The 19539-nt window shown below is 39.9% G+C and overlaps 1 protein-coding gene across 1 annotated transcript in view; it reads right to left on the bottom strand.

The window, feature by feature from the left end:
• Nucleotides 1-19539, bottom strand: part of ABCA13 (ATP binding cassette subfamily A member 13) — a 249825-nt gene that overhangs the window by 143937 nt on the left and 86349 nt on the right. Inside the window, exons 26-33 of the mRNA XM_038760086.1 lie at nt 17023-17136; nt 14986-15076; nt 12173-12349; nt 9532-9841; nt 7416-7530; nt 4046-4375; nt 2312-2381; nt 697-831 (exon numbers count right to left, since the gene is read on the bottom strand). Of these exons, the coding sequence (XP_038616014.1) occupies nt 697-831; nt 2312-2381; nt 4046-4375; nt 7416-7530; nt 9532-9841; nt 12173-12349; nt 14986-15076; nt 17023-17136 (1342 nt within the window). The remainder of the gene's footprint in view (nt 1-696; nt 832-2311; nt 2382-4045; nt 4376-7415; nt 7531-9531; nt 9842-12172; nt 12350-14985; nt 15077-17022; nt 17137-19539) is intronic.

Raw genomic sequence — 19539 nt, forward strand, 5'->3', positions numbered from 1 at the left:
GTTGCTGAGCACAACTGTCCAGCCTGAGTAAATAGTACTTTTCCTCTCTTGACTATTCAGGTCTGCCCCACAAACTCAATATAAAAACCTTCCTTTTATAACAAAATTCTTGTCTGTGAAAGGAAAACTTGATTCAGCATTGTGATTGGGTGAGAAGAAAAAGTTTTATCAGGTATTAGTAGCTAAAAGAAATCGTTCGAGTAACTAAATGCACGTTTCTTTCAAGTTATGTTAGCCCAAATCCCTCCTGGTTTTGAATTCTATGAAATCTGTAATTTTCATGTCCTGGGTATTCTGTCAACTAAAAAGTCTATCTCTTCATACCCTTATAGGAACATTCACTGGGTTGAGTCTTGTGATCGCCTCATCTACCTATTAAAAAGTGTTTCTTGTTACGATAGCAGAAACTCCTCTTCTACCAAAATATCATAGGAGAGTGTAAGGTCAAGAGTCTTTAAAATCCCTTTCGATAAAGGGTAACCCAGGTAACCTAAAAGTACAGCTTCTCATAATTTTTAATCCAATTGCCCTAGTCTCCAAATTATAGTCATACTGGCCTTGAATTCACTATTGCTTTTTCTTCCTCTTTAATTTGGTAATTAACAATCAATTTTTGTATAATCAGTAGTATACATTTTATGATTATTTTTATTGTTATGGGCCTATAAATGTTTCTTTAAAGCCTAGAATTCTTACCAGGAATGCAATTACTGAAGTACCATCCACATACAAAATACACAGTTGAATCAAAGAGAATCATCCAGCATGCCCAGCCAAATGTCATATCTCCTCCTAATTCCACAGGATTGTATATATTATTCCACTGAATCCCTATTCAAAAAAGAAAAGGTCAGAGCCAAAACTCCTTTCACAATGGGTTTTTCCAGTGATAAGCAGATCAATACCAAGTGTCAAGAAATATCTGAGAATTCCTAAAGTAAAGGTTAATGCCAAGGATTATAATTATTTTTCAAAATGAAACGTTAGATCATTTGGCACTTTAGTCTCCTTTTGCTCCCCAGATGGAGTTGCATATGAAAATATGAGAATAAAAAACAGCGTAATTATGACAATTGAGTTTTATCAGGATCATCCTGACTTTCTTGGAAAAAGTATACAGGCTTAAGCCAAAATGGTTGGGAAAATAAAGAAGGATTCTTTAGGTAAATGGGGACCAAATCAGATAGTTCATTTACAATATCAGTGGTCTAATGAAAACCCTAATATCCAACTCTTTGCTTGCTTTCCAAGCCTCCTCCAAAGAGGGACTTTGTTTTCACAGCTAATGTTCACCATTTTATCTTGAAATATATTGGAATACCTCTTTCTGGATGAAAAATATCCTTAATCATCGCATTGTCACTACCATTCAAAACTAAATAAAATTCAATTAATTCCTTGATTGAATCACTCCTAAGTAGTACTATATTAGAGGGAATAGAATCCAAGAATTGGCATGTTTAATATGAAAAATGAGACCATCTAAAATGCTCTTCCAGGTAATATGGGAAATTTTCCCCATGTTTTCACTAAAATGGATTCAGAGAGGTAACCAATGAGTTGCCTGTTTATGAGTAAAGAAAAAAAACTTCAATATATTTAACTAAGACAATGAACTATTAGCTAGTCATTCACTTATTTCTCAAAAGTAATGACATTTGCTTAACTTTTAGTTATGTCTCTCGATTTTCATGAAAGACAAACACATCATCTAAGTTTCTCTAGTAAATGCTAAGCTCCTCTAAGGAATCTTCTACTGCATCTTCTACTTTGATTCTACTCTCCCAAGAGTCTAATGAAGTGCTCAGCACTTAATTGTCAACTCCATAGCTTCTGAGAATGATGATCCCAACAACTCGATTAAACTACACAAAACATATCAATCTTACGTGTTCCAAAGGACAAACAGCAGCAGATGATTCTACATCACCATTATTGTAGACATTTTATGAGAAGGTAGGACTGAATTGACTCCTTTTACAAGTTGGTCAGGTTGTTGTCTAAACTGTAAGCTCCTTGTGGGCAGGAAATGTGTCTACCAACTCTCCCAAATATTTAGTACAGTACTCTACACACAATACGCACTTAAATCAGTTGATTATTTCATGAACTATAGGGAGTTAGTTTGTATTCTACCACCACCCATGTCTCAAAATTAGTAACCCTCATTGAAGGAAAGGCTGGGTTTGGAACACCAAAGACATGTCAAGATTTTCTGTCATCACACTGCTAAAATAAATCCATTCTCATAAATTTCCCAAATGAGTTTGGTACAATCCCTCATTTCTGAAAAACTTTATAAAAACCGTACCTGTTTCTTGCCCTTCTAAAAATGTTATGAAAAACACTCCTTGCCCAAACGCAGTTGTAGATAGAAAGCACTGCAGAGGGTAATGGAAATGAAAATCGGTACATTAGGGTTTGTTTAGTGATTATATGAACATGTACACTACTCAATTCAGATTGAAAAACAATGAAGCATACACATTCAGGTTGGCCAAACGATTACTCTAGGCTAGTAATTACATTTTCAAGCCTGAAAACTACCAGAATGGTGACACATTTGTTAAAGAGTTCAAGAGGGTTGTATCAATAGTCAATGGAATTATTTTCTGTAATGGGTGAAATATTGCAAAGTAAATGTACCGAAAATATATAAAATGTATAAGAAATTGCAGTAGAAAAAATAATAAAAACCATTTGACTCTTAGTAGGGATTTCTCTCAAGTTCACTAGAGGCAAGCTAATGGAATACCCTTGGTATTACATACTGGATAGATGTTCTGTTGGAGGAAAATTATCATTCTTATTGCCAGAAGAGAGAAAAATGTTTTACTGCGTTAGAAATAGATACCATTGAAAAATAATTTCAAGATTAACTATTTAATGCATCTTTGGTAGTGGGTAATCACTACTAAGCATCTAGAAACAGATGGAAAGAACTCTAACATCACCTAAAAATTCTGTAAAATATGAACGTTATTGCATAAACAAAACATAAAGTTTGAAGTTTAAATCATAATGGATATTCAAAGTTGTTTTCTTCCCTGAAAATGCTCCTATTCTATTGGATTCAATTGAACATATCTAATTAACACTGACACATTGCTGTGATTAGTGGTGAAACATTGCTTTTACTATAATCTTAGCTATTATGCATAAATCTAAAGTTATGGGTATTATATGGTCATGATTATGGCTTAGCCCAGCTGTTTGGGGGGGGGGGGGGCAGTTAGATATTATTGTTAGGCTGCTAAACAAAATTAATAATAGGAGAGAGATGGCAATTGAATGGACTGCGGCAATTAGAAAGTCTCTAGGATAAGTTAAATGGATAAAATAATTTGAACTTCATGATAGGGCCTACACTAAGCCCAGAAAGACACTACCAGTTAAGTAATGAAGTGGAATTTAATGAAGTACTGCAAAGGCATATCTTAAATGTTCATGACTACACAACACTTTTGATAGATTAATTTTAACACAGTAACCTTTCCTTTCACCTCCATGCACTGTTCGATCATTCACCCACTAAAATCTCTGAACTCTGATGCATGGCATTCCAATTTTATCTTAACACGGGCAAAGCAGGGATCTTTCCAATTAAAGAGCAATGTCTGCAATGCGATTGCATTCGTGGTGCTGCATGAGAATATTTATTTTTAACAAATATAAAGTCTTTTTTCATTTCATCAGAAGCATTGATAGAGCACCTGCTGTGTGCAGAGCACTCTACTTGGCATTAGAAGCCTGAAAATGTATTTTTTTTGCTCAGGCACAGATCCCTGAGAACCGACAGTCATAAGGGGTCTTCAGAGTGCTGCTGATTTCCAAAGAGCTCGATCCAGTCTCCTCTGATAACACATTCATAATGGCATTTCTCAACAGGTTGCCACCTGGTAAAGCCATTGTATTTTCAATGAGATATGACTGCCAGGCTGGGATCTCAGGCAGAATAAGGAAAGAAAGAATTGCTAAAGTTCATGTAGCTCTGAGGATAAATAAATAAGCAGTGTCTATAGGGGAAAAGAAAAAAAAAACTTACCAGAACGGTCTGCATAGCAAAGCTTAATTGATTCTGAAGAACCAGTAGCACTATATACGGTAGGAAGCTGATCACATATAGAAGGCTTGTCCAGAGAGCTGCTGTACTTGCGCTCTTGAAAAATGCCCCTAGGAAGTAACTCAGCATGATAACCGAAATCCCAAAATCCAGCAGGAAGAGGAAAATGATGCAGGCGTTGCTATGTACAAAGATGCCACTTGCTTTTAAGATGATGGCCAGAGCCAGGCTGCTTATTGTGAACATAATGGTATTCTCTAGAAACCAGGCTAGGAAATGAACAGCTGGATGCACTCCCGAAATTCTCATGAACTGTTAGAGTTGGCCAGTGTGGAGAAGAGGGGGAGAGAGAGAGAAAGAAAGGGGAAGAGAGAAAACTCTAAATTATCATTAGCAACGGAAATTCTGCCAAGTCAGTGCAGTTAGAAAGTTACCCTAGGCCAGTTCTTTCTAGATGGTAATCTCACTGTGGACAAGGGATATGCCTACCAACTCTGTTATAATGCACTCTCTGCAGTGCTTAGTATAGTGCCCTGAACACAGTAAGTGCTCAATAAATACAATTGATCGATTCGATAATTCACATATTTGAATGGCTGGCTGTTTTCCTGTTTCTTAATTGGGAGTAGTAAGGGAATAAAGGAAGGGACAGTTTTTTTAGTATAGGTTTTTCTAATTGGTATAATCTAAGGTTATTCACTGATGTCACCATTTCAGAATAAAAGGTTGAAAATGGGTTTATGTGTAAAATGCTAAAATTCCTTCAAAAGACATTTCAGGAATTGTCAGGGATTCCTTGAAAAATAAACTCAAATTTTTATGGAGTTGTAAGAAATATACAAAAGATTTCTTATCAAACAACTGAACTACAAATGAATGACTTTTAATTGAATTCACCCATTCTCTTCTACAGACCCATCTATTATCCTTTCTGTCTTCCACTAGAAAACCACACCCTCGCTGATAAATCTTCTCTTTAGAGACTCCGAATTATATCTGATTTTCTTTCTATCTCTCCTTGATTTACCTTAATCTATAGTTTCCTGACCTTTCTGTTTGTGACTTTCAGTCCTCCTTCCTTTTTGCATTCCCCTCTTTCTTCCTCCCTGAAATCTTTCTGTCTCAGTCTTTTGGTCCTCATCGCTCTCTGCTTTTTCTCACTGCCTATCTTTGATGCGTTCGGACTCTGCCTTTCAGACTGTTCTTCTGTGTGTTTCTGCCTCTCACTTTGTGCTTATTTCCTTTCTACTTCTGCCCATTTCTTTGTCTATGTCTCCATCTCAGTCTTCTGTCCTACAGTGTTTCTAACTTTCCTTGTCTGCCTTTTTATCTCAATCTCTTTTCCTAAGCAATTCATTCACACAGGTTCTTGGTCCTGAAATTTCAGTACCGAGTAGTTCATCTCTTGTTCCTGACAATGACAGCATGACCATCACCCATCATCCCAGTACTTAGAACAGTGCCAAGTGCTTAGAACAGTGCTTGCCACATAGTAAGCATTTAACAAGTACCATTATTATTATTATTATCATCATCATTCTTGTCATCGTCATGATCTGATTGCATTGTAACTACCCCAATGCTTAGTACAGTGCTTGGCACATAGTAAGCGCTTAGCAGATACAGCAATTGTTATCATTACTGTCCTTCGCTTCACCATCATCGTCCATGTATTTCTGTATCTCTCCCTGTAAGATTGGTTTTGTTTTTGCTTCTCTCTGCATTTCTATGACTGGAAGTATTCACATTTTTCACTGTGGTTCTCTTCAACATATGGCTGTATGTTGAGGGGAAATAGGGAGGGTGCTATGCAAGGAGGGGGGTGTGGATTTGCAGATGTGGGGGGAGGATTTGGAACTGGGGGGAGGGAATAGAGTGGACAGGGAGGAGCATGAAATCAATGAGTGACAGGGAAGGTGGGAAATATTTAAGGAGCTGTGGAATGGGTAGGAAGGGTGAACCTGGGGAGTAGGGAGGTGATGGAATGAGAGTGGGGCTTAATGGGTTCTCAGTGACTCTGCGGGGTGGATGTCAGGAAGACAGACCATGCCAAACTAACTTCAGCAAGAAGTAAAAGTAGCCCTACTGCAGGGGATATCTTTAGCCTGTTGATATTCACCCCTTCCCCAGCTCCTGAGCATGCATGTACATATCCAGATCTAATTTCTTTAAATGACATTCTCCCCATCTAGTATGTATGCTCCTGGAGGGCAGGGATAGTCTATATCTGTTTCTTTATATTGTTCTTCCCCAAGAGCTTAGTTCAGTGTTCTACACACAGTATGTGCTTAATACCATTGACTGATTAATTGATCATATATGTGGATCAATTTATATATCAATATATATGAGGATCAGCTGATATAATTTCTAAGTCACTTCACTGCCATGAGGTTCAGATTAACAGGAGTAATGAGTAAATAATTCCCACTATCTCTCTTACAATTTTATTAAATGACTAGATAGTCACTCAATCAAAGTTACTGAGTGCTTACTGTGTGCAAGGAACTGTACTAAGAACTTGGGAGACAACAATATAAGAGCTGGTAGACATATTCCCTGCCTGCATGGAGTTTGCAGTGTAGAGGGGAAAGAAAAGCATCAAAACAAACTAACAAATTGTGGATATGTATATAAGTGCTGTGGGGCTGAGGTTGAGTTGATTAAGGGTACAAGTCTAAGGGCAAGAGCAACACAGAAAGGAAAGGAAGTAGAGGAATTGAGGGATTGGTCAGGAAAGAGCTCTTGGAAATATGATTTTAAACAGCTGTGAAGAGGAGGAGCATGATTGTCTGTCATAAATGAAGGGGGTGGAAGTTCCAGGCCAGAGGCAGGACATGGGCGAGGGTTTGGCACTAAAAGAGATGAGACGGAGCTACTAAAAGCGCTCAACATACTGCCACATATAAACTCTTTCCTCAAATCATCTGGGCCCAAACGAGGAGACCCAAATGTGTCCTTTACTTTTAAAACAAAATCTAACTGAAACATATGTGTTGTTTTAGTCTTAATCTACTTCCTGGTCCTTCTGGTGACCTTTGGATAAATTGCTGACTAACCAATGCTGGCTTAAAAGGAGATTACCAGTTTCTGGTCCAGAGTTCCCATTACTGTCTGTTCGCTTCAATTTCAGCAGAAACCAACCTCTCAACACCGAGGCTGAGAAGCCAGCTCTCGGCAAAATCTCCGTGAATAGGACTTGGCAGCCAGCACTGCCCTGGAGAACAAAACTAAATACGAAGCAGATGCATTAGCAAGGAGTACACATAGCAAAATGCCATGTCTATTGCTTATTTTTGGTACACCTTCTGTCTCACCCAAGTTTACAGTTAACGCTTTAACTGGAAGCTACCTCCTCCAGCCGAATCTCTCTCTCGTAAACCAACTTCCGAACCGTGCTGGCGATGGATACCATCCACGTTAGCATCATTATCAGTGGAAAAAAGAAACCAACATTGTTCAAGAATCTGCAAGTAAAGAACATCTCTGTCAGTATCCTTGGGGAAGGGAAATATATTCTATTAAATTGCCGCACAGAGAACCTGAATTTCAATAAATCAATAATAATGAAAATAATAATAACCAGTTTCTGTTAGTGCTAACTATGTACCAGGCACTCTACTAAACCCTGGGATAGATACCCCGCTGTTGGGTAGGGACCGTCTCTATATGTTGCCAACTTGTACTTCCCAAGGGCTTAGTACAGTGCTCTGCCCACAGATGAGGAAACTGAGGGAAAAAAAAGTTTAGTGACTTGTCCAAGGTCACACAACAGGAAAATGACAGAGCTGGGATTAGAAACCGTGTGAATGCAATGGAGGAAAATAAGCCACCTCTCTAAAGAAAGGGAATAATCAGTGAGATAAGAATTGCTGTTAAAATAACTACAATGTTACCGCATTTGAATTACATTTTCAATATCATTCCTTTATTTGATTTTCTTTGACAAGTAAATGTGCAAGGTCATGCCAACACCCGTGTCTGTCAATCATGTAGTCAGTCTCCATTGGAAAGTATAAAGAATCAGTTTCCCTAATCATCTCACGAGCACTGAGAGGTAGTTAAGAGAAAGGAAATACACAAATAAGTTTTTCAGGCCTGTAAATACTAAATATTTGGGAAATGAGGCTAGAGTTGGAAGTAAAATCTAACTTCAGTGACATCTCACCCCAAGCACCTATTTTCCTTATAGTTACCTGAAAACACCGTGCCCATATAATTGAGTCAAAAATATTAGATCTACTTTTTTAAAAAATGTGAATATTTTTCCCAGACATGAGAATCCAAAGTCCTAAAGTCAAAAGGAAAGTCACTGTTTTACAAGTGATTGAGTCATGGGCTTAGAATTGAGGTTTCATCACTGAAATAGCAGGTTTTTACAGTCAGTCACAAAATCCTGTCAGTTCTAGCTTCATAACATCTCCAGCATCCTCAACTTCCACTGCATTCAAACTGCCACCAACACTAGTCCAGTCCCTTTTTATATCCTAATTCCTGCATCGGCCTCCAAGCTAGCCTCCCTGCCTCCAGGCTTTCCCCCTCTAGGCTGAATGCTTTTTGTAAAGCATCATTCTGTGCATGTCTCTCCATTCCTTAAAAAATTCCAGTGGTTACCCACCTAACTTTGCTTCAGCCAGAAAATTCAGACTGTAGGCTTTAATCTTAATCAGTTCTCTCTCCACTAGAACCCACACATTTCTCTCCTCTCCCACCAACCTTCTCACTGTACCTCATTTTCATCTCTCTCGCTGTTTACCCTTTCCTTACACCCTCTGAACTGCTTGGAACTCCTGCCTCCTAACATTCAACAATTCACCACTCTTCTTGTTTTCAAAGAACTAAAATCACATCTCCTCCAGCAAACCTTCTCTGGCTAACCAGTCATCTCCCCTAACCTATTTTCTCTCCCTCCTGCATCACCTATTCCTTCCAAACAACTACACCCCACTGCAGATCTATATAATTGGTTGTGTCTCTCTACCTATAATTCATTTTAATGCCCGTCTCCCCGGCTACATTTTAAGCTCCTTGAGGGCAGGGAGAAGCAGTGTGGCCTAGTGGATAGAGCACGGGCCTGGGAATCACAAGGCCATAGGTTTTAATCCGGCTCTGCCACTTGTGTGCTGTGTGACCTCAAGCAAGTCACTTCACTTCTCTGGGCCTCAGTTAACTCATCCGTAAAAGGGGGATTGAGACTGTAAGCCCCACGTGGGACAGGGACTGTGTTCAGCTGATTTGCTTGTATCCAGCCCAGCGCTTAGTACAGTGCCCGACACAATAATGAATATGAATGAGTAGCTTAATGAATACCATTATTATTATTACTACTAACTCTACTGCACCCTTCCAATCATTTAGCATGGTGCACTGCAAATGGTAAGCACTCAAAAAATATCCCTGATGTATTGATTACCCACATTCATAACCCAAACAGATTTGCACTATATAAAGCGAGGATTTCAACTTACAAGTCACTAGTGTGACACGGATAGGGCATCGCTTGTGCTTGCAGGGTTGGTTCTACCACATCGAGTCCAGTCTGCACCAAAATGATGGCTCTTTCAATCATGTCTTGGAGGGGGACAAAGATGTGGTTATATTTAAATCCATCAGCTGGCAGGGTTTGGGGGTGGAATTTCCACAGAGGGTTTTTTACCACATCTGTTCTCATACTATACAAGACGCTGGTTCTAATCGTATAGACAATGTGATGTGGGAGGCGGTGAGCAGAATCTGCTTTATACTTCCCATCATTCAAAGAACTGTTGAATATAATACCTGATAGGAGAGAAAGAGATGTAAAGCATTCAGTCCTTTTGATGTATCTTAAGACGAGCAACACAACAGGATTTGCATGTTTTATTCTTTCAGAAACAGAAACTTTGAAGTTTTTTACAGAAAATTCCATTTAAAATGTGATTTATTAGAATTTATTTTTTAAAGATGAGGATGCATTCAGAAAGCTTTGTCATGGCACAGGATCTCAGTTTTAAATACATACTACCCGTGTATTCATCAAGTCATGTGGAGCAAATATCTGTCACAAGGAGGACACTAAAATGTGGAATTACCTAAAACGCAAAAAAATGCAGTGTATTTAACTTGAATGAACAAAGAATGAATGAATCAGGATTAAGTTTGCAAATGAGTTGGTTTTGATCTTTGCAACAGTCTGGGGTATGGACCGTCTGTGATGAACATAATTGGAGAAACACACTGAAGAATTCTATCATCAAAAAGAGCTTATGTTATACAATCAAATCAAAATGTCTCTGAGCAGTAAGAACAAACTCATTAACGGGGTTTGAGATTCACTCTAACAGTGAAAGAATTAGCCCTTATTGCTTTCTTTGGAGTGGAAAAAAAGTGTAATGTTTTCGCTGAATTTCTTTCTACTTAATTGAATCTTCGATCTGTGCAGTCCAGCCTAGGCTATCCCTCCTCCATGTACAGATGACTTGTACTTCATTCAATCATATTTATTGAGTGCTTACTGTGTGCAGAGCACTGTACTAAGCGTGTGTACTTCCCAAGAGCTAAGTACAGTGCTCTGCACACAGTAAGTGCTCAATAAATATGATTGAATGCCAAAAATTTCTAGACAACGCTAGATCTAGAAACCATCTGCTGCTCAAGATGCCTCTCAGATGGAAAGCTATTTTTTTTTATAGACTATCAGCCACTCATCTGGTGCCATCACTTGGATCCCAGCCAATTATAGGAGATGAATTTGCAAAGGATGTGGGGGCTAGGAAAGCTGAATGAAGCCCCAGAGTTACAGGGGAAATCAGTCCCTTCCAGGTATCCAGGGGGAAGGGCATGTGTAACTTGTTTACATGTGTAACCGGAATGAAATCTATGAAGTGGGTGAGTGAAAGGGATTATGCCTTATGCTCCCTTTCATGTCTGCCAACATCACAGAACACATGAAATCTATTGAGGTTAGAGTTGAGGTTGGCTTGAGGTAAAGTAGGTGAATTTGATAAAATCAAATGAGACAACTTCATAGTTAAGAGGGTGACAAGCAAAAGGGGCTATTATCAAATTGTACAACTGTTTGCGAAAAGCAGCAGACGACTTCCTGAAATCCCTCAAAATACCCCCAGTTTGCCTTGTTTCATCAGTTGTTTCACTGGTAAAATGAGGGGCTGGGCCTGGGGAAAGGTGATCCAAAAATAATTAAAGTTAAATGGTTTCTGCCCGTTGGGTGATATTTTGGAGGTTGTGAAAGTTAAAACAGCTTTCTAAGCATGTTTCCAGAGGCTTGCTTTGTCTGGCCCTTTCTCTGACTCTTCTATGAAGCTATACACACTTGTCAGAGAGTTATTAGCACCGCACAGGAACCAATTTGCAAGTGCTTTAAGTCAATTCGCAGTTATAAGAAGTTTTAAATAATTGCACTTGGTTTCCTGGTTTGTATCTAACAACTACTAACTGCAAAATGCTGTGTGCTCTGCACACAGTAAGCGCTCAATAAATACGATTGGATGAATGAATGATGATGGCTCTTTTACTCATTCCCTTATATTTGCAAACACGTTCCTTTTTCACTCCCTCAAATGCTGTTTCACGCTGAACCTGGGGTGACCGTCCTATTTGGCTTGTGCTTCTAAACCTTCATCCCAGATCCTACAGCAAACCCCTGATTGGTGTGATGATGGATGCAACTCTCCCTCACTTTAATTCATCTTTTCATTCATTCTGGTAATTATAATGATGGAATTTGTTAAATGCTTACTATAAGCCAGGAACTGGTCTGACCCAGCTTATAATGATTGTTTCAGGACCAGAATCTGTGTCTCTGCAGGTCTTTCACTCCTTGGTTTTAAACACGGATAGCATCCCTTCTTTCCCAAAAGGAGGAAACCTGAAGCTCCTTGAGGACAGGGGTCAGGTCTACCAACTCTATTGCATTATACTCACCCAAGCATTTAACACCAGGCTCTGGATGCAGTAAGTGCTCAATAAATACCAGTGATCAACTGAGTGGAACCTTGAATCATTACCTCCAGCTGGTTTATACCACACTTGGTTAGAGCAATGGAAATTTCCCAGGACCTTTAGAGTTGTAACGGCAGGATCATACCCTATTTTCAACATCATACTTACTAGCCAAGAAATTGTTTTGTTGCATGAGTTCACGAGCCTTCTTCTCCAGGATTTCAACAGAATCCAGAGGTTGGAAGCGATCCAAAAGTACGCACGATGACATATTTACCATAACTCGAACCAGTAAATGGAGTTGTTCAGCCACTGAGCTGTTCAACATCTTATGCACCGTATCCTCTGAGAACAGTAAGTACATTAGGATATATTAACTCTTTGGATCAGTAGAGAGCTCTTTATTGACAATGGAGGTTTCTTGAAAATGAATTGGGAAATGATCATCAGTTCTTTCACTAAAAGGCCAGAAGAGAAGCTTTTAGCTCTTGACGGTGAGCTAGGAAATCTGAACTTTATTCAGATGCAATATCAAATTTCTTCCCTAATGCTACTTGGTAATATATCAATACATAGACAGAGAAGATTCATAGAAGCACCATGGCATAGTAGATGGAGCACAGGTCTGAGAGGCAGAAGGTCCTGGGTTCTAATCTTGTCTGCTGTGTGACCTTGTGCAAGTCACATAACTTCTCTGTGCTTCAGCTACCTCATCTGTAAAATGGGACTGTGAGCCCCACATGGGACAGAGATCGCCATGTGGGACAGGGACTGTGTTCAACCTGATTTGCTTGTATTTACCCTAGTGCTTAGTACAGTGCCTGGCACATAGTAAGAGCTTAAATACCATTACAATTATTATAATTATTATTACTACAGATAAATAGAAAACACAGTATATAAAAATAGTTATATAAATATATATATTATCTAAATAAGTATATAATATATAAGTTCTCAAACCTATGACACAATTAAGTCCTGAGAACTGCTTTACAAATTGAATTGTAAACCTGAACCAATTTTTACATAGGAACATTATAAAAATAGGACTGGCTTCTGACAGTGTTTAGCTACTCTACCTATTGTTTTCCCAAATCACCTAGAATTGTGCATTCAATTAATTGTATATCAGTAATATAGTTACATTAATGTATTTACCATTGGCTTTAAAGAACTCAATCTTTTTGCCCCTGCTTACTTCACGTTACTGCTCTCCTACTACAACCAAATCTTCACACTTTGCTTCTCTAATGCCAAGCTAGTCACTGTACCTCAATCTCATCTATCTCGCCACTGACCTCTCATCCACATTATAATAATAATAATAATGATAATAATGGCATTTATTAAGTGCTTACTGTGTGCAAAACACTGTTCTAAGTGCTGGAGAGGTTACAAGGTGATCAGGTTGTCCCACACGGGGCTCACAGTCTTAATCCCCCTTTTACAGATGAGGTAACTGAGGCCCAGAGAAGTGAAGTGCCTTTCCCAAAGTCACACAGCTGACAATTGGAGGAGCTGGGATTTGAACCCATGACCTCTGACTCCAAAGCCGGTGCTCTTCCCACTGAGCCATGCTGCTTCTCTGAGCCACATCCTGCTTCTGGTCTGGAACACTCTTCCTCTTCACATCCGACAGACAATTACTCTCCCCTGCTTCAAAGCCTTATTGTAGGTATAACTCTTCCAAGAGGCCTTCCCTGACTGAGCCTTCATTTCCTCTTCACCCACTCCCTTCTGCATTGCCCTGATTTGCTCCCTTTATTCAGCCCCACAGGTCTTATGTACAGATCCACAATTTATTTATATTAATGTCTGTCTCCCCATCTAGACTTCTAAGCTCACTGTGGGCAGGAAATGTGTCTATCAACTCTGTTACAGTGTAGTCTCCCAAGTGCTTAGTACAGTGCTCTGCGTGCAGTGGGCACTCAATAAATAGAATTGCTTGATTCATACTGAGTCAGAGAAGTCTTAGGGTAGCCTATCAGAAGTAAAATGAATGTTTTGACCTATCCAGTGACTTTTCTTGTAAATCAAGTGACTTCTCTCTGCCAACTACCTCCTTGACCTCTATGACTCTGCTTTCTTTAAGCTTTCCTTCCTAACAGCTTTTAAAGTTGTTTTCCCATTTCCCCGAGGTCCCCATGAGAACCCCTTTCCACTGCCTGCACTCTACAGCTAGAGCAATATAGGTGGCTAGCCTCTTAAAACCCCCCCGATACAAACTCTAAATGTAGAAATGGGGTAAGTGCCATTCTTCTTAACTTTAAATGCCTTCAAATCAAGGACTGCCCGTGTATTTTACCGCCCAGTTTTACTTTACAGTTCTTTGAAAATGGGGCTCTATGACAATTACATAACATTTCATCATATGTTTCTATTTTTAAATGCACTTAAAATATGTTGTGGCTTTAGGAGGTTTGTATGTGGAGTGGGGAAAGTGTCTACCCCCATTACTCCTGCATTTTCTGCTCCTGGGTATTCAATCAAGCACAGTCCAGATCCTCAATGTACTTATTCCCAAGGCAAATGGAAAAGGACTCTCAAGAGCAGTGCAGCAACTGCAGTATGTCCCCTGAAGTACATATTTACAGATATTACCTCCCCACCAAACTATCAGGTTAGGGTTTGTACAGTGACTCAGTCATTTGTCCTGGCACTAAATTCACCAAGGAGGGGAAAGGCATTTCCTTCAAAATATTCTCTCTCTCTCTCTAAGACATTAAGGACTAAAACATTCTACAACTGCAGAGGTTTTAGTCCTTCATGACTTTAAGAAAGACAGAGAGCAAGAGATAGATAATAGAGAGATAAGGAGCTGTACTTACATAATCTCTGAAGCATTAGCATGTTCTTTACCTTAGACTAATAGGAAACTATAAATGTGAACATTCAGTACTAAATTTAAGTCAAAAGCAGCATTCCTGGTTGTTATAATCCGTGTGAACATAAACACACCCATTCACAGGTGTCCTTACCATATATTTGTAGTTTTCCAATGAGTTTCTCCACATCAATTTGCAACTGACTTTGCACATAGTTTCTTATAAAACTGTTCCTCAGGGCCTCCTAAAATGAGATACACATTCTAGTAGGCATTCAGGATGAAACCAAATGAAACATTTCCTTTACTAAATATGAATCACGGCTTTTCATTACCAGGTTTAAATTCCCTATTCAACCATTTTGCTCCTGATGTTAGATTTTGCCAACATTAGCTCCTGGTTGCTGCCAAACCCTCCAGGAGTGAATGTTCCTTGCTAGCTACCCACAGAGTCGGGCAGTGATAGATTTCTTATTAGGTCTATGACACCCAAACCAGAAAAGAAACATCTTGGGGAGGCAATTTTTCACAGAGAGACTTGGACTAAAATACTACAGAGTGTTTGTAGGTATTTCGTTCGATGACAGTTGGGGCCCTACAAGCTGAGCACACTGCAATCCAGACAGTGTGTTAAGTTCAATGCTCTAGGTTTTCTTCTATGACTGTAGGATTTCTGGTCTTGAACTAACCTCAGAAGAGGCCCAGTTTTGGTCATACAGAAGAGAGAGAAAGAGAGATTGTGCTGCTTCTTTCTTTAAAAAACATCTCTTTTTCTATTATGTAACTATGACAGTCCCTTCCTTTGATATATCCTTCATTTCCAGGCCTGGCTCCTGGGGCCAACCCCCTCTCTTACCCTGTATCACCAACCCCCAAATCACACCATTACAGAGGGTCTCAAGCCCACAGGTAATGTGTCTGTTGTTGTATTGTACTCTCCCAAGCACTTAATACAGTGCTTTGCACACAGTAAAGTGCTCAATAAACACAAGTGAATAAAACAGTCTGCCGGGAACCAAAGACTTCTCATGTTTCTAAGGAAGCAGAAAACTTGTTGGAATAGCTGGAGGATGGATACCTGCTTTTTCTGGAAGTTTAAAATTGTTCCTCAGAGATTCTACAGATTTTCCTCAGACCAGAAATTTTATAGGGAAACCCCCACAAGAGGAAACTTTACTTTACCACAGAAAGCCACACCCTTCCCTTCACTTTTCCCTGGAAAATTCACAGCTGCCTAGAGATAAATGAGCACACATCACACTATCCAGGGAAAAATGGCTAGTCACTCACCATCTGAATTTCTCCCTCCTAGACCGTGAGCCCCATGTGGGATACGGACTGAGTATGACCTTTGTATCAAAGAGTCACTTAACACATAACGTTATTATTATAGAGATCCACAATTTTAGTCTTGCTATCCAGCTCAGAGACTGTCCATCATTCACTGAGACAGATTAATCAGATACAATGGAAAAATAATCCATTTCTGCTCTGTTTAATATTGCTATTCCAAGACTCCTGGGCATGTATCAGCAATTCATAATTAATCAAGAGTCAGTGGCAAAATGCCCAGAGAGAGGCTTGGGTGGACTATAGCCTCTTCATGATTCTCCATTACCAGTGTAAAAACAAAATCTACTACCTAGGCCCATGAAATTTTTGAAATGTTGAACCGATCGAGGATATCGATTTGAATGGGGGCCGCCATCGGGAACAAGGGACGCAGTCTCAGGAACAAGAACCCAGGAGGAGGAATTGATTCTAATAATAATTATAATTATGGTTCTTGTTAAGCGCTTACTATGTGCTTGCTTACTTACTATACTGTTCTAAGCGCTGGGGTAAATACAAGTTAATCAGGTTGGACAGGTTCTTGTCCCTCATGGGGCTCGCATTTTTAATCCCCATTTTACAGATGAGGCAATTGAGTCCCAGAGAAATTAAGTGACTTGCCCAAGGTCACACAGCAGACATGTGGTGGGGCTAGGATTAGAACCCAGGTCCTTCCGATTCCCAGGCCCAGGCTCTTTCCATTGAGCCACACTGCTTCCCTCTTGGCTAACCTTCACCAACTTCAGACGGATCTAGTCTCCAAGTCCCTTGATTCCCAGAGGATTGCTTTTTCCCCTGGCCCAAAAGCAGAGCTGAACATCTACTTAGTAATCACACAGATACAGAGCAAGTGACTGACCTGGAGCTGGTTGATCATTTGGATGTTTTCACTTCCTTTAAACATATCAGATATTTTCAACAAGAATTCTGAAAAACTCTTCAGCTTGTCCACAAAGGCAAAAGTGTAATTAGCCTGGAAGATAAACCCTGCTCTTGAGCACCAATTTAATTCCAAAGACACTGGCACAATCCGGAAAACTTTTGAATTGTTACTTTTCAGCATTTTTACACGCAATATATATACAAAAAAAAATCCAGATAGTACTTCCTTATCATTAGCCTTATTAATTCAAAGTATTCATTTTTTATTTCCTCCTCTCCTACCAATATCAACTCGAAGAGTCTTTCCAGTTTTTTGTTTGTATGCTTCTTTTTTCCTCCAATCCTGACTCCTTTGAGTTCCTTGAGTCTAGGAAACGTGTTTACCAACTTTATTGTACTCTCCCAAACGCTTAGTACAGTGCTCTGTGCAGAATGAGTGCTCAATAAATGCCACTGATTGATTCATGGTCCCTGGCCCTTGCTTTTCTTCTCTCCTTCTCTCTTTAAATCTTCTTCTGAATTATTCTTCATGTCATAACTGCCTCTCACTTCATATTCTCCAGCTACTGTCATTGTCATTCATGGTATACCTCCGTATCCTCCAGGAAGCTTGTACTTGTTAAGTGGCAGCAGGGATAAGAAAGTCTGCTATGAAAAATAAACAATCACTCCCTGCAGATCCATCCACTCTTATGATCTGTGCTGCAATTAGCTCCCTGAAAGGAACCAGTGAGTATTCATAAAAGTATGTTGCTTGCTTTGGGTTGATCTTAATCTGGGGATTATTCTGCGAGGACATTTGGAAATACATGTTTCAAATGGGTTTGAAGGTAATTAAGTAAAAATAAACTCAGGAGTCCATTCCATATCTCATTCTTTCTCACGCTGCTACCATCGTGGTAGAACAGTACAGTGTTCTGCACACAGTAAGTGCTCAATAAATACGATTGATTGATTGAAGTAGAAAGGAGAAAGGACTGTAGCAATTTCTCCCTGATTAAAGCACCTTTAAAATTCTAGAAGAGAAAGATGAAAGTGAGAAGAAATATAGCCTGCTGGAAGGATCACAGGACTGGGATTAGGAGGACCGGGTTTCTAATCCCGGCTCATCTGTCTGCTGTGTGACCTTGGGCAAGTTACTTAACTTCTCTGTGCCTCAGTTCCTTCATCTGTAAAATGGAGATTAAATGTCTCTTCTTCTTCCCCCTTAGACTATGAGCCCCTTGTAGGACAGGGACTGTGTCTGATCTGACTGAATTATATCTACCCCAATGTTTAGCATACTGTTCTGCCCATGTTAGCCACTTAAATGCATCACTTATAACTGAGTGAATCTTCAGAAATAAAACTAGATACACACTTCCCAGGTCCTGCCTTTTCAAAAATATCCTTAGAAATGGGATGGTCAGACAGGTTAGTATGTTCTCATCATCCCCTTCCCGGGAAATGTGGAGAGTCACTGATCTATTTGAAGTATCAGATTTAGCCAACAAGTTAAACATATTTAAGATCAATTGGCTCCAGCCTGAACAGCATCTCTCTCAGCTTGCTAAGGGTCTGTGTTAGTTGTCCACACCTGACCTCAGGTGTGCTACCTGAATTTCTGGTCCACCTTCCTGGGGTAACACTTGAGCCCTCACCCTACAATCTGGATAAACAGTATCTCCTGCAGCAACTGGGCTCACAGCCAGAATAAAAATAATAATTATAACGATGGTATATGTTATATGTTAAGCGCTTACGATGTTCCAGGCACACCGTACTAAGCATTGGGGTGGATATGAGCAGATTGAGTTGGTCACAGTCCCTGTCCCATGTGGGGTCACAGTCTCAATCCCCATTTTACAGTTGAGGTAACGGAGGCACAGAAATGTGAAGTGAGTTACCCAAGGTCACACAAGCAGACAAGTGGTGGTGGTAGGATTAGATCCTATGACCTTCCTACTCCCAGGGCCATGCTCTATCCACTGCACCCATGGTGCTTTTCAGAAACCCAGAGCCCAAAATGCAGAGATTGTGGGTGTCTGTCCCTGGGGAATCCCTAGGTCTAGACTGCTGGTTCTGGGATCTACACCTTGGAATTCAAAGGTATAATAATAATAATAATAATGACATTTATTAAGCACTTACTATGTGTAATGCACTGTTCTAAGCACTGGGGAGGTTACAATGTGATCAGGTTGTCCCACGGGGGGCTCACAATCTTAATCCCCATTTGACAGATGAGGTAACTGAGGCCCAGAGAAGTGAAGTGACTTGCCCAAAGTCACACAGCTGACAATTGGCGGTGCCAAAATTTGAACCCATGACCTCTGACTCCAAAGCCCGTGCTCTTTCCATTGAGCCACGCTGCTTCTCTAAGTGTGACCCACCCACCCCAGCACTATGTCTGATGTCTATCATGGCTCTTCACGCTCCATGTTCTCACTTGGCTGGTACTTTCTTCACTGGCCCCGGGATTTCATTCCCCCCGAGGTAATTCATTCTTCTTTAT

Source organism: Tachyglossus aculeatus, chromosome 18 (assembly GCF_015852505.1).
Source record: "Tachyglossus aculeatus isolate mTacAcu1 chromosome 18, mTacAcu1.pri, whole genome shotgun sequence".
NCBI classification, from domain to species: Eukaryota; Metazoa; Chordata; class Mammalia; order Monotremata; family Tachyglossidae; genus Tachyglossus; species Tachyglossus aculeatus.